General features: G+C 51.6%; 1 protein-coding gene across 2 annotated transcripts; it reads right to left on the bottom strand.

Annotated features, from left to right (window-relative positions):
* Positions 1 to 3,371: 3,371 nt before the first annotated feature.
* Positions 3,372 to 12,037, bottom strand: THNSL2 (threonine synthase like 2). 2 transcript variants are annotated; one of them, XM_010129961.2, is made up of 9 exons: positions 11,949 to 12,037; positions 11,145 to 11,372; positions 10,303 to 10,497; positions 9,895 to 10,047; positions 8,970 to 9,200; positions 7,956 to 8,104; positions 5,070 to 5,195; positions 3,983 to 4,122; positions 3,372 to 3,846 (listed from the first exon to the last, which is right to left on the bottom strand). In XM_010129961.2, the coding sequence occupies exons 2-9, from the start codon at positions 11,365 to 11,367 to the stop codon at positions 3,618 to 3,620; spliced, it is 1,446 nt and encodes a 481-aa protein (XP_010128263.2). In that variant the 5' UTR covers positions 11,368 to 11,372; positions 11,949 to 12,037; the 3' UTR covers positions 3,372 to 3,617. The 2 variants fall into 2 exon arrangements, with proteins under 2 accessions (XP_010128263.2, XP_086602978.1); XM_086746852.1 differs by lacking the exon at positions 11,949 to 12,037 and adding an exon at positions 11,848 to 11,886.
* Between the last annotated feature and the right edge of the window lie 1,174 nt (positions 12,038 to 13,211).

The raw sequence follows: 13,211 nt of genomic DNA, 5'->3' as shown, positions 1-13,211 counted from the left end.
GCAGACTCCTCCTCCCAGCCCATAAATGTAACGCTGGAGCAGAAGGACATGACACCCCGGAAAATGCCCCAAAATCAGTTCCTTGGGTGTGAGGGATGGGGTGGGAGGCCACAAGCTGGAAGATGGGGATGGACATTATGGCAAAGCACGGAGGGAGGCTGGACCACTCTGCTCATGGGAAATAGCATCCTCATCCACAGCCCATCAGGGATTTTTATATCCCCCTGAATTTTAGCTCTGCTAGCTTTGCAGATAGCCAGTCATGCCATGTTCTCCTTTAATTAATAGCACTCTTAATGGCACTGTTAATGGTTGGAGCAATGTACAAGTGTGGCTTTGCTGCCAGTATCTCCACGGGGTGCAACACCAGTCTATGACCACTAGCTCAGAGACAGACTACTTAAAGGGTAGACCCCACGTGCAGCCAGACAGATCTCAACCCACACTAGGACTGGCGCCTCTGTCCCTTGTTGGACACGCCAACAGATGGCTACAGGACACCAAGATGCTTTGGTGCTGCAGCTGAGCCATAGGGGAGCCTATTCCTCTATCCCAATACATCGCATTTCCAACCCAACACATTGCATCTCCATCCCAACATGTTACTTTCTCCTTGAGGTACGTGGGCATTAGGAACACACCCCAGCCATGTTCTTCAGTGTGAAGGGTGTCCTGACCTCTGGGGGAACATGGAGTTTCCACGGAGGATGGCCACTGACTTGTGAGCATCACTGTCCCCTGGATGACGTGGGTTGGATCTGCTTGAGATGAGGGACCTGAAAGTGGATTTTTTTCTGTAGGAAAGCATGAGCAGTTGATGTACAAGATAACTACTTCACAAGTCTGGCCTAGATTTGTGATCAGCTCTTGAAGGTGCAGAACTGGTATATTGTTAACCCTGGGAGCACGTCAAGCTGCCAGAGCCCGTAGCCACCCATCAAAGTGTTGGGTGAGGAGGTATTGCCTTTCTGTACAACTTTCCTCCCTGCGTTTTCAGTCTTTCCATCAAGCAAAGCTGACCTTCCCTCTCAGCTGAAGACCTGAGGAGGAGCAAGTAGAGCCCTGAGCACCCATTTTTGGGGCCAAAGTGGGAGCTCCTGGGGTGGGAGCAGCCAAGGATGCCATGGTCCTTGAGCAGGCAGCAGGACAGGATGCCAGGAGGCCAGGTTCATCCCCACATCCCAGGGACTTGAGCTGCCACGCATGGCCATGCATTGCCCTCTGTGGGAGCGCGGCCGCCCTGCAAGCCGAGCCTGTCTGTACATCTTCCGCATCAGCTCCAGGCATGAAGCAGGCTTTTCCTGCTGCGCTGGCGTCCCGGAAATCCCAGAGAGAGGTTTCGTTTTGTCCTGCCCAAAAAGCATCTGGTTTTGACTGGAGGAGAAGCAGCACCCTCACCCCATAGGGGTATCCTCAGGGATGTCTGAGAATTAAACCCCTTTTCACCCCATGTGGGCATTGTCTGTCGCCTTCCCACAGCAAGGCTGGACCCTTTACCCACCCAGCTGCTTCGAGACGGGAGCATGGGGATATATTCACCACTCTTTCTGCTTGCAAAACACACCAGGGCTTTGGCAGGCTGAAAGCCCAGCACCCTCACCCCATCCTTCCCAGTGCTCCCCGGCCACGGGTCCGGGTCCAGCCCCTCACCCTCCCGCCTCCCTCTCCAGCTCCGGTCCCAGCCAGCAAGCCAGGTTTGCAGCCTCTCGCTTGGATACGGAACTGGGTGCAATTTCAGGCCTCTCCCCACTCACGGGGTGTCTTAAGCTGTTATTAAGAGCTAAATTACCACTGGGCAGCCGTTCTTGGCTGAGAACTGCAAGATTTGGGGAGGCAGCTATTAAAGGCAGTGGAGTTCAACGAGCATAACGTGTGCGTCAACAAAAGGGGCAGCCGATCACAGGGGTCAAATGGGATCGGGGGGTTTCTCGTTGGCACCACCCAGTGACTTGCTGCATTGCTGCCCGCTGCAAAGCCCTCCTTTGGGGCAAGGATACTCCTGAGGATAAGAACAACAAACAGAACAGTTTGGGTTTGACGGGACCTTTAACAGCCGCCCAGTCCAACCCCCCTGCAAGGAGCAGGGACATCTCCAACCACATCAGGTTGCTCAGAGCCCTGTCCAGCCTGGCCTGGAATGTTTCCAGGGACGGGGCATCCACCGCCTTTCTGGGCAACCTGGGCAAGTGTTCCACTACCCTCAGTGTAAAATTTTTTCCTTATGTCCAGTCTGAATCTACATCTCTTTATGTTAAAACCATTACCCCTCGTCCTTTCACAACAGGGGGTGTGTTCCTGCTTAAATAAGAGGTATTTTGCTGGCTGGTTTGGCTCCTAAAGAGGGGTGAATGATGGCCTCATGAAGCATCATACCTTCCCACCACCATTCTCCTCCCAACTGCTCAATCCTTGCAACTAACAGAGCCATTTTAGCATTAAAAGCATCCAGCAACCAAGCGCTGTGAGTTTTTGCATCATTTTCAACTAAGCTGTTTCCCTCACTCCCATTAATTGGGATGGGGCAACCTCAGCCCCCACCTCAAAGGAGGCGCGGGTCCCTCCTCTCCTGCAGGGTTTCGGTGGGATGGAAGGAGGCAGCGGGGCCAGGGTAGCTGAGGAAAAGGCTGCCCAGGTGCCAGCGAGGTGGTTTGCAGCCCGGGGAAAGCTTCCCACTCTTCCCGCACATTCTGCAACATCCCATGCTGATTCACTTCACAGAATTTACTTTTACCCTGCTAAATGCCACTAAACCTTCAAATTAATCCTCCCATTACAGGACTCCCTTTGATGTCAGGGGGAATTTTTTTTTTTATGGCAAAGGGGGATTTTTCCCCCCTGGTGTAATTATTCCTATTTTTTTTTCCCCTCTTTTTAGGCAGAAAAGATTCCTGCCAGATGCATGACTTGTGGAGGCAGCTCCCACACGAGGTATTTATATATTTGTATGTATATGATGGGAACGTGGTATTGAAAGACCTGAAGTTTCAGGCAGAAGATAAGGGGAATTTCCCATTTCCTATTTGTTTCAGTGAAAGTTGCCCAGGAAGAGCCTGCAGCAGGACGAGGACCAAAAGCTGTGAGAGGCAGCACTGGAAAGTAGCTCCTTAAGATAAATATGTCCAGGGAAAACATCGTATTTAACACTATCACTGAGCAAGTTTTGATTTTGAGTGATCCCTGGCACTGCTTAAATTGCAGGGATGGGTAAAGCAGATCCACTCCAGCCCTGCATGCATTTCCCATCGAGCATCTCAGGTTCTACTGGGATTGCTGGGCTAAACATCACAGCACAGGGACAGAATCACTGGATAACGCTCAGGAAACTGGCGACTGTGGGTAGTGCTAAGGGAGCTTTCTGTAATGGTGAGAAATGATGGCACAGGCAGGTTTATTCAGAGTTTCAAATGGTTTTTATGAATTACTAGGGAAAAAAAAATAATTGCAGAGCTCTACACTGAAAATGTTATGAAATAGTCTAGATAATTCAACTGTGAAGTGTGTTCTTGCCGATAATTCATTGCACGGAAAGCGTAGGCTCCTCTCCCAGCATAACACGGGGCTCTACTGGGAGTGGAAAATGAGCCCTGGGAGGCACCAGCCAGCCGTGCCCCGGTAGCTCAGCTCTGCGTGGCTCCCTGCCCAGTGATCCTCCACCGCTGTGCCGTGGCTTCGATCTGCTCCCGGAGCGCCTGTGCCCAGTCCTGGTCCCGCTCCAGGGGAGTGGACCTGGTCTCCATCGCTGTTAAGGCAGTGATTTCGGCGGGGAGCTGGGGAACCAGGCCAGCTTGGAGCAAGGCATCCTGAAATTTGGCTGCGGAGGCTGGAGCTAAACAACACCGGGGTGTGCTGAAAAAGAAACAAAAGCAAGAAAACCTTTGATGCAAGTGACCTCTGTGCTGGACATGCTGCAGGAGCAGTGCTGCAGCAGAAACGGAGAAGTGATGTTCCGGATCCCGACGCTCCCGACCACGGCTGTCCTTACCCATCCGCCTGCGAGTAGTGGTAATGAGCAGCCACGGCGGAGTGCGGGCACAGCAGGTAGCGGTTTTCCTCCCAGCAGCGCTGCATGGCTCGCACGATGTCCTCGTCGGAGGCCGAGCATGAGCGTAGGGTCTCGGAGAGCTGCAACCACGGAGGAAGCAGGGAGGTGTGCACAGAGCATCGCCACCCGACATGTCCCCAGCCGGGCTTGTGCCACGGGCACGCAGCAACGCCATTTGAAACAGGGAGGCTGGAGGATGGGGCTCCTCAGGGACTGAGGGAAAAGGGGTTGCTGCTGAAGCCAGGGGATGAGGCACTGCTGGAAATGGCCACGGGGCCAGGGCACAAGTAAGGGGTTTCCATCCCCAGGTGCTGGGAACGTGGATGGAGAGGAGCCGAAACTCAACTGCTCAGCTCCACGCTGCTATTTACATGCTCCAAGGGAGTTTCTGAGGGCTTGTAAACCCCACCTCAGCGTAATAGCTCTTCTTTCTTTTAATAATGTAATTTTTCAGCATTCACTTTGCTGCCACGCAAACAGGAGTGGGCGCCAGGCGAAGGATGCTCAGTGGGGGACAGCACGTGTTGGATGGGAAGAGGCAGGATTTTGCATCCGGCCCAAAGAGCCTTACAATTCAAACGTTCAGTTTTCTCTTGTGTTTCTCTCTGCTTTGTTTCCGTGCTCCTATTTGCCGCAACGCTGAGGCTGAATGGCAGCACCAAGCCCAGCAGACCTGCTCCCAAACGCCACCCGGCACCCACTGCTCAGTGCCCCAGTGCACGGCCGATGCTGGTGATGAAGTGGCCAAGGAAGGAGCAGTTTCATATCCTACTCAAATAATTGCAGGCATTTCTTTAATTGGTTTTGCAAAGAGAAAAGAGGTTTCTTTAAAAAAGCGTAATTTAAAAGGCACTTGTAACACCTCCATGCACACACACTGATACGAAACTCCTCCGGCCTCACATTTAAATTTTCGGCTGGAACTCTCCACTGTGATTCTTTTAGTTTGGAAATAAGTTGAAAACAACTGGTAGTGGTAAATCTCCTTACACACGCGCGCACAGTGCCACGTGCGTGAGGAACTGACCTTTCTATGCAAATCCTCCGGCAGCTTAAGGCTTTTCGATACGCTGAATCGCTCCATCAGCATTTTCATCAGGTGGCTGTCGGAGCCCGAGAGCAGCCAGAGGATCCTCTCCATGTTGTAAGGTTCCTGGGATAACAGGGCAATAGATGAGCAATGGAAATTTGAGCGTCTGTCTCAGAGGGAGAGCAGCTGTGTGGATTCTCTGATGTCTAATTAGGGTTGAGATCCTACTGCTGCCTTTTTTTTGGCAGAGGCTGGGGTGGGCTTTGTGTCTTCCCCTTGCACACCTACATCCCAAGACAAGTCTTTGGGAACCCAATGTCCTTCAGACCTCTGACCAGTCAGAGCAGTCTGGCAGTGACCATCAGATTAAAAAAACTTAATGAAGGGACAATTGATAAATCGACGGTGCGACCACATCTGTATAATCACCTTGAGGAACCCAGGCTAATTACACACCACGTACTCGAGAACCAGAAATATCCAGCAGTTTACTCAGTGTTGTAGATGCTATTGTGAGTCACTTGGCTCCCACATGACTTTGTGAGACACCCAGCTCCCTCAGGGCTGACCGACAATCTTTACAAACGTACAAGGCACATATAGGGCCTGACCGCCCTGTATGGCTATGTAGCAATCGGCGTTGCAACACTGCAGCAAAACTCGGTGCAAGACCCTACAGGAGGGTCCGAAACCAATTTCACCGCTCACCGTCTCATTCCTGCACGCTCACATGCACCAATATTCATCTGGGTGGTTCGGTCGAGATGCCTTGTAGGGACAGTCAGGACAAGGGGCACAGACTACCGAGTCCTCATGGCACCTCCTGAGTTCGAGCACGGGTTTTGGATGAGCTCTTTTAGCAGCTGACAGTGCCAGTGACCTTTCGTATCTCCATGCTGTCCTCCCTCAACAAGTCATCAGGACTTATTCAGTCTTTTGTGCCCTTATCTAGGTGGTTTATGGCCCCAGTCCTGTTCTTCATCTTCCCACCATCATCTCACAGAGCCTCCAGCCTGTAATCTTCAGTCTAGTCTGGGTGTAGTCTGCCCTTTGCTTTAGGTTGTCCCCTGGTTTTAGGCTGTCCTCAGCTTCCCAACCTGGCTGTCCTGAGAAGCTACAGGTTAGTGTGCCTGGACTTCAGTGAGCTGCTACCAGAGATACCTCCAGCATCATCTTCCTGACAGCCCTTCTCCTGGCCTTCCTTCTGCTAGTCCCACATCCAGACCTTCTCCTTCACTCTCCATTTGTGCCGGCCTTATGGTTTCCACTACAGATCAGTATATCGGCACCAGTAAGTCAAACTGGGCCAGGACACTGGTGCAAGCACTGGCCTTGCCATCCAAGTTACTAGCCAGCTCTCCAGTCTGGTTTTGTCCCATACCACTAGATTTGTCCAGGAGAACACTGGGGCCCAGTTTGGAGGACAGGTCATGCTGGGGACTGTTCTCAAGGAAAGTTTTGGCATGTGGACATGAGCTCCATGGCGCTTCCTGACCTCGAGGACAGAGAAAAGACCCTGATTGGCTTTAGGTACCACAAAGACACAGCGTCTGCTGTGATTCTCCTGCGATTGCTCCTTACAAGGGTCATCCACATTAGACCTTCTGCTTTACCTTCAGCCCATCAGTTAGTGTCTAACCGGAAAGTTTTCTCCGCTTTAGCTTAGTCTACAAAAGAGGCAACCTAAAGAGTCTCTGTCCATCTTTGAAGGTTTCCAACACCTGACTGGACAAAGTCCTGAGCAAACTAGTCTGACCTCAGGGCTGGCCCTGCTTTGAGCAAGTCCCAACTAGAGACCTCGTGAAGTGCCCTCCAGTGTGAATGACCTGTTAAGCTACGGAAATATTTGCATGGATGCTTCAGATGTGAGCTGAACGATGACATCCCATGCAGCCACGGAGAGAGATGTGCAGAGGGCAATGCCCATCCAGCTTCTCAGGAATCTCTGGACATCACCTCACCTGGCTGCCTTCCCTCATGATCCCAAAGTCTGGCAGGTGCTTAGGTGCCTCAGCAGACCAGTGCTATTGAAGAGACAGGGAAGAGCAGCCCAGTCTACCCTTTGAGCTCTGAGGAGCCCCACAAACTCATGGCTCAGAAGGAAAGTGAAGCTGCAGACCGCAGCAGCCTAGTGATAGGGGCGTAATGACTTACTGACTGCAAAGCACGACAGTTCCTCCAGGCTCCCAGGTCCTCCCAGTGTGTTTGAACAGCTTTTGGAAAATCCAGGTAGCTTAAGGCCACAGTGATACACCACCAAGTGTTTCACACTTTGGTCACTTGTTTGGAAGCAGACCCAATCCCTGTGGATCCCAGGGTAGGTATGAAATGAGAAGTATTTGTTTCCAGGTGTTTGGTTTCTGTACCTCCATGACTTTTCACTTCTGAGGCCTTTGCCTGCCTGCTGAGACTTGTTTTGCTCTGAGCAAGCTGCAGATGGCCACAGATGAGGCATTTCTTCCGGGCTTCCCTACCTTCTTCCTGGTCTCTTCTCTTGCTCTTGGTGGAGCCTTTCAGAAGCACCAACAAAGCCCTTGAGATAGGATGGGATTTATCATTTTCTAAGTGTCACATTTTGAGAAAATGGCCCTACCTTGCTAACCTTGCACATAATGAAACGCCAGAAACCCAGCACTTAACAATGAAGATTACGACATCAAGCTCTGAAAAGTGAGGAAGAAGGTGTTCGGTCTATCTCAGCTCAGCAGTCTGCAGCATAAATAGATGCTCAATATGGGTCACACTTCTTAATGCATCACTGAGAGGAATTGCCATTGGCAGAATAATGCTCTCATAAAACAGGCAGAACAGAGTACAAGGAAGAAAAAAATTAAAAATATATAATACCTGGTATTTTCCCCTTTTGGCCAATTCATTACATACCTGAATATCCATGGCTGATGCTAATGTAGCCTTCACGCCCTCTGACAGTGAGAAATCACCACGTTGAACAGTCCTGTGAATGATGTCATTGCTGTTAACCACAGCAACAAGTCGAATCGGGAGACCCATTTTCTGGGCAATACAGCCAGCTAGAAAAAAAAGCGAAAAAATACATGCATGCTTGATGGAGAAACATGCAAAGGAGATATAGCACAGAAGTCATTGTACAAATTGATTGAGCATATAGTTCAGAAGATACAAACAACATTCCCCGATGGACCCTGAGATACCAGTCTTTAAGGTTTTGGTAGCACATCAGATCATAACATCCAGGGGTGCAATGCTCCACCTGCCATGGAACACCAACCCTTGGGCATCTCCACATTTGAAGATGGATGGGGAAGGGACCGAGAGATCAGGCAGCTGCCGTTCAAGCAAGAGAGATGAAGCTTTTGGGCTCTTGCAGCTTATTAATGCTGCCGCAGATGAGCAGCCTAAACAAACAGTGAACACAGTTGAGTGCATCGAATCCTTTACTGCCTTCATAAGACAGTTGTATGCCTATTTTGGGATGGAGGCAATCAAGGACTCACATTTAGAAGGCCAGATTACACAATTAAGAGTGATTCTCTTCATGGTGCACTACCATGCAAACCAGAGTAGGACCAGGCAGGACTCCGCACCTCTGTTAATGTCTCACTTAGGAAACCAGAGCCACAGTATTTTCCCTCTTTTCTGGATCAAACACATTCTGTACTTTTCTAATGTGTCCATCCTCAAGATAGCTATAGCCATCATCAAGGGGCGGTTTGGGATTTTCTGCATCTTGCATCACTGACACCTACATGAGTAATAACCATACATGACTAATAAAAAATAAGTGGTTCTGAAGAAATCCGACCAGAGTGTGGGTGTTTCAATAAATAGCAGTGCCCAGCATCTGCAAAGTCCTTTTAGTCCATAGGTCACAGCACTCTCTCTCTTCCCTATCTAACCTATCTTTTTTCCCTTCACCTGTGATATTTCCTCCTCCTCCTGTTGGCACAACAATTTCCACCGCTGGCAGCGGGGTGGTATCCAGGGACGGGGCACACTGAAAGTAAGCGTAGAAGTGGTGAGCAATCTGCACCATAATCCTAGACCAATTGACTGAATTCAAGCTCATCAGATTGTATTTTCTGGCAAAATCAACATCAGCGAAGAGTTCCTTGATCGGCTCATCGATTTCATCGCTGTTCCCATGAGCTGTCAAAAGGAGAAAGGAAAGATTAGATCTGCCAACATCAGCGCATCAGGCACAAGGAATTTCTGCTCAGAAATGGGATCAGTCTCAAGCCCTGGGGTTTGCTGCAGCCGGGGGTGTCCTGAGCTGCCCGTTGGCCTCGGGGGCTGTATGAGCCAAGGGTTGAGTAGCACCATGTGGGTGCTGAGTGGTTTCTGCAGACATTGCACTCTGGGCTCTTGCTTACACCAATAAATTTACCAGGGAGGCAAATGCCTGCATCCCCCGTGAGATGACACGTGGCTGACCAGAGGAGTCCATGGGACAGCTCAAGGACCCAACAGGGATTCCTAACCATGGGGATGGCACAGAGGTAGGGGATGGACCACCCATGAAGGTGACGGGACAGAGGGAAGGGGTGACTCTTGATCCTTCTAATGCCAGGAAATGGTGCTGAATTCAGAGCAGCTAAACAACAGTCACCTCCATGGAGGCAGCTCCAATCTGTGGCCAGGAAAAAAGGAAGCCTTGAATCACTTTTCCTCAAAGTGGAGACATTTGCTATAGGCTCCTGTGAGCCAGGCATCTGAGCACCGTGGCCATGATGGCAATGACCTGGCTGGCTGCAGCTGCTACAACAGCAGCCGCTTAAGACTTTTAGGGTCATGGTTTTGAAACAGCAGGGCCATAAAGTGAACAGACAACAGTAATGCCAACCAGCAAAGACGTGGACGTTGTCTTCAATCACAGTGGTCATCTGAAGTTCCTGTACCTGGGTGCAGAGCCCCTTGGGCAGCAGAACAAAGATGTCCATGTTCTTCTGCCCTCTCACGCTCTCGATGGCCGAGCTCCCCGTGTCCCCTGAGGTTCCTGTTTCAAAGTGAGGGAGAACCAAGAAAAGCAAAAAATTGATGTATCAGTCAAACATGCACTTCAAGAAAAAGATGCAGAGAAGCTCCATGAGATGTTTTTGGCTAGAGCAGCCACCCTAGCATTGCCCAGAGATCACTCATCAGCCACCCATGAGGCAATATCACCCCGAGGCATCAATGGGCAGGGCCATGAGATGATGGTTCTCAAGGTAAAGACCTGCCTACAATGCCCACCACAAAAAGGCATACTCACCCACCAGAATAGTGACGTGCTTCTGCTTTTTCTCCAAGAAGTACTGCAAAAACTGCCCCGTGCAGGACAAGGACAGATCCTTAAATGCGTAAGTAACCCCGTGCCAGAGCTCCAAAACATTCAGCCCATCCTTCAGCCTGGACAGATGGACGACGTCCTTGTGTCTGAACCTACTGAAAGCCCTGTCAATGAGGTCTAGAGGGAAAACAGTTACAGGGGCTGTTAGATTGCATAGAGGAGTATTTTTCCGACCCGTAGCTTCCTGCATCTGTTCTCTTTACGCTCCTGGCAAGCTTTCTGCACAGTTGCTGGAGAGGTGACAGATATCCAACAAGTTATTCTTAGTTATTAAGAGTAAACCATCTCAGCTTTATCGTCTTCAATAGCGAGAGACCCCAGGAGATACCCAACACAATCAGAGCAAGCTGTATTAAAATACAAAAGGCAGAAAAGTCAAATTTCATTGTAACGTGTCTTAAGATAGAGGTTGTAGCTGCCCTCTGGTGGAAGGGAGAGCTGTTAAGTGTTAAAAACATTAAAAATTTGATCTCCACGAGAGCGCGGAGCAGCAGAAACCCCCGGTGGGAGTGTAGGTCTGTAGCAGTGAGCAGGATCACAGCATCAACCATCACTATTGCAGCCACCAGATCCCTGTTTGCACACAGGTGACACCTTTTCCAGAAGGGAACGCGCCCCAGCAAGGTGACAGAGGAGGATAGGGTACAGAGCAGGCAATGGTGCAACGGGCTCCATCCTCTGGGACCTGCAAAGAGGATGGGGTGAACACCCCAAAATCCTCATGCACATCCCTGGAAGCAGCATCCCGCACGGTTGAGGCTCACCGTTGAGCGTGCTCCGCGGGATCAGCTCGGTCGTGATGAAGAGGGAGCAGAGCTCCTTCACCAGCTCCCGGTAGGAGAGGCGGCTCCACCTCCGCAGGGTGTCCATGTCCAGCGAGGGGATGCACTGGGGCATGAAGAGGCCCCCATCGGGTGCGTAGCCGGAGAAGAGGGCTCCCTCGAAGTCGACAGCCCCCACGCCTCCCCGCGTGCTGACGTACTCCATGGGTGCTGGGGAGGCAATGTGGTCACCACAGGGGCTCCAGAGGATCCCCTCAGCACAGAACAGCCCCGCATCCCAAACTGACTCCCCCCAAAACTTCCCATGTTGACAGGGAAGTTACCTCCTCCCAAAAAAAGTCACTGGGAGCAGGAGCAGCCGGGGCCAGTGGAGGGCACACAGCGTTTTGCAGGCAGTGGAAACACTGCCTGGGATTTGCACCGAGGTGGCTGAGCCTCCTGGTCCCCCTTTCCCTGCGTCCTTCCCACCCTGCTCCGGAGACACTTCCCGGCCTGAGCGAAAGCCCTGATGGCGCAGAAGTCGCTGCGCAAGCACGTCATGTCCCCTGCAGGCTGTTTGCAAAGCTGGCGTTCTAAAAATAACATAAATCAATAAAAGGAAATAACTACCTTTTCGGAGCAGGATAATTTTCCCCAAAGGGGTTAAACTACGGACAGGATTTAACTTAGTGTCGGAAGGACTGGCCTAAATCCGCCGCATTCATGCAAATCCCACCGAGCAGCCCAGCGCTGCCGGGAGAGGCCCCCTCTCACCCCAATCCCGTGAACGCCCGCGGCCGTTCCCACCTCAGGCACTCCGGCCAACGCCAACGGTGCAGCCTCTCGGCACGGCACGGCCAAACCACCCGCCGCCGCCACCACCGCCGCCACCGATTGCAAGCCAGCCACCCTTTGCTCTTGTGCTCACGGAAAACTTCTCGAGGTTCCCCTCGCCACGGCACAGCCGGCGGAGGTGGCTGTCCTGAACAGAGCCTGGGAATGGGAATATGTGGAAAAGATGGAGCCGAACGGCTACTGGTCGTGCCGGGCGGCGGGGCAGCGGGCAGCAGGCACGAGCTGCAGCTGGGGAGAAATCTAGTTAAATATTAGGAGACAGCTTTTGATCGTGAGGGTGATCAAGCACGGGGCGCAGAAAGCTTGTTGTCTCCAGTATAGTCCCAGAGAATCTCAAAATTCAGCCAGGGAAGCACTGAGCCACCTGATTTAACTGTGAAGTTGGATTTAAATTTGAGGTTAAACTTGCTTAAAGGAGGGTTTGGGTCAGAAATCCCCAGAGGGCCTTTCCAACCAGGAGCAGTCTGTAATTCAGCTGTGCGGAGCCATGTCTGACGTCAAACAGCCCTGTCCCACCGATGGGGAAACTGAGGCACGGGAGGGAGAGGGGACACATATGGGGCTGTGCAAAAGAAACCTCAGCTCTCCCTCACAGCAAAGGACTGTGCCTGTGTTTTCTCACTTTTTAGTTTAATAAGGAAAAAGTGTTTTTTGAAGGGCAAGGTCAGCAGAGGAGCGGTGGCTGCGCGGACCTGGGGCGCGGTGCAGCGTGCGCTGCTGGAGCGTGCGCAGGGACTTCAGCCCGGGAAGGCAAGGTGCAGCGGTACAAAGGATGGCTGATAACAGCCAGCCGCCAGCCGGGAAGCCCACGTCTGCACTAAGGGACACACCACCTGCCAACGCGTCGGGGTCCAACCCAGCACGTGTTGCCTGTCTAACTCCAGAGAATTGCTGGTGATGGTGTTGCTCAACGTCAGAGGAGGCAGCCGTAGCAGAGCAGGAAGCAAACAGCAGCTTTTTAAGCTGAGCTTTCCCGGTGGGCCAGAGCAGTGTTAAAAGCCTCCATTTGCTGGCCACCTCTAGGAAATCAGCTGGAAAGGGAGTGACTGACTCATGACAATGATGTAAATTATATGACCCAAACAGCTCACATCTCCCCGCCGTACAGAGATCTCTGTGCCCAGCATTTCTCATCACATTGCAAAGATGAAGTTTGAGCCGCTCAAACCTGCTGTGGCCCCAGCGTCCTCCTTGTACCCACAGCCGCCGGGTCCT

The sequence above is a fragment of the Chlamydotis macqueenii genome, chromosome 4, assembly GCF_036417535.1.
Source record: "Chlamydotis macqueenii isolate bChlMac1 chromosome 4, bChlMac1.mat, whole genome shotgun sequence".
NCBI lineage: Eukaryota > Metazoa > Chordata > Aves > Otidiformes > Otididae > Chlamydotis > Chlamydotis macqueenii.
This window is presented reverse-complemented; position numbering and strand designations above follow the sequence as displayed.

What these genes read in the sequence shown, in the direction of transcription:
- THNSL2 (XM_086746852.1), bottom strand. An exon ending in GCACGTCACTATTCTGGTGG is followed by an intron (nt 10,048 to 10,302) that starts GTGAGTATGCCT and finishes ACTTTGAAACAG; the next exon opens with GAACCTCAGGGGACACGGGG. An exon ending in AGGAGGAGGAAATATCACAG is followed by an intron (nt 8,105 to 8,969) that starts GTGAAGGGAAAA and finishes TTTTTTTTCTAG; the next exon opens with CTGGCTGTATTGCCCAGAAA.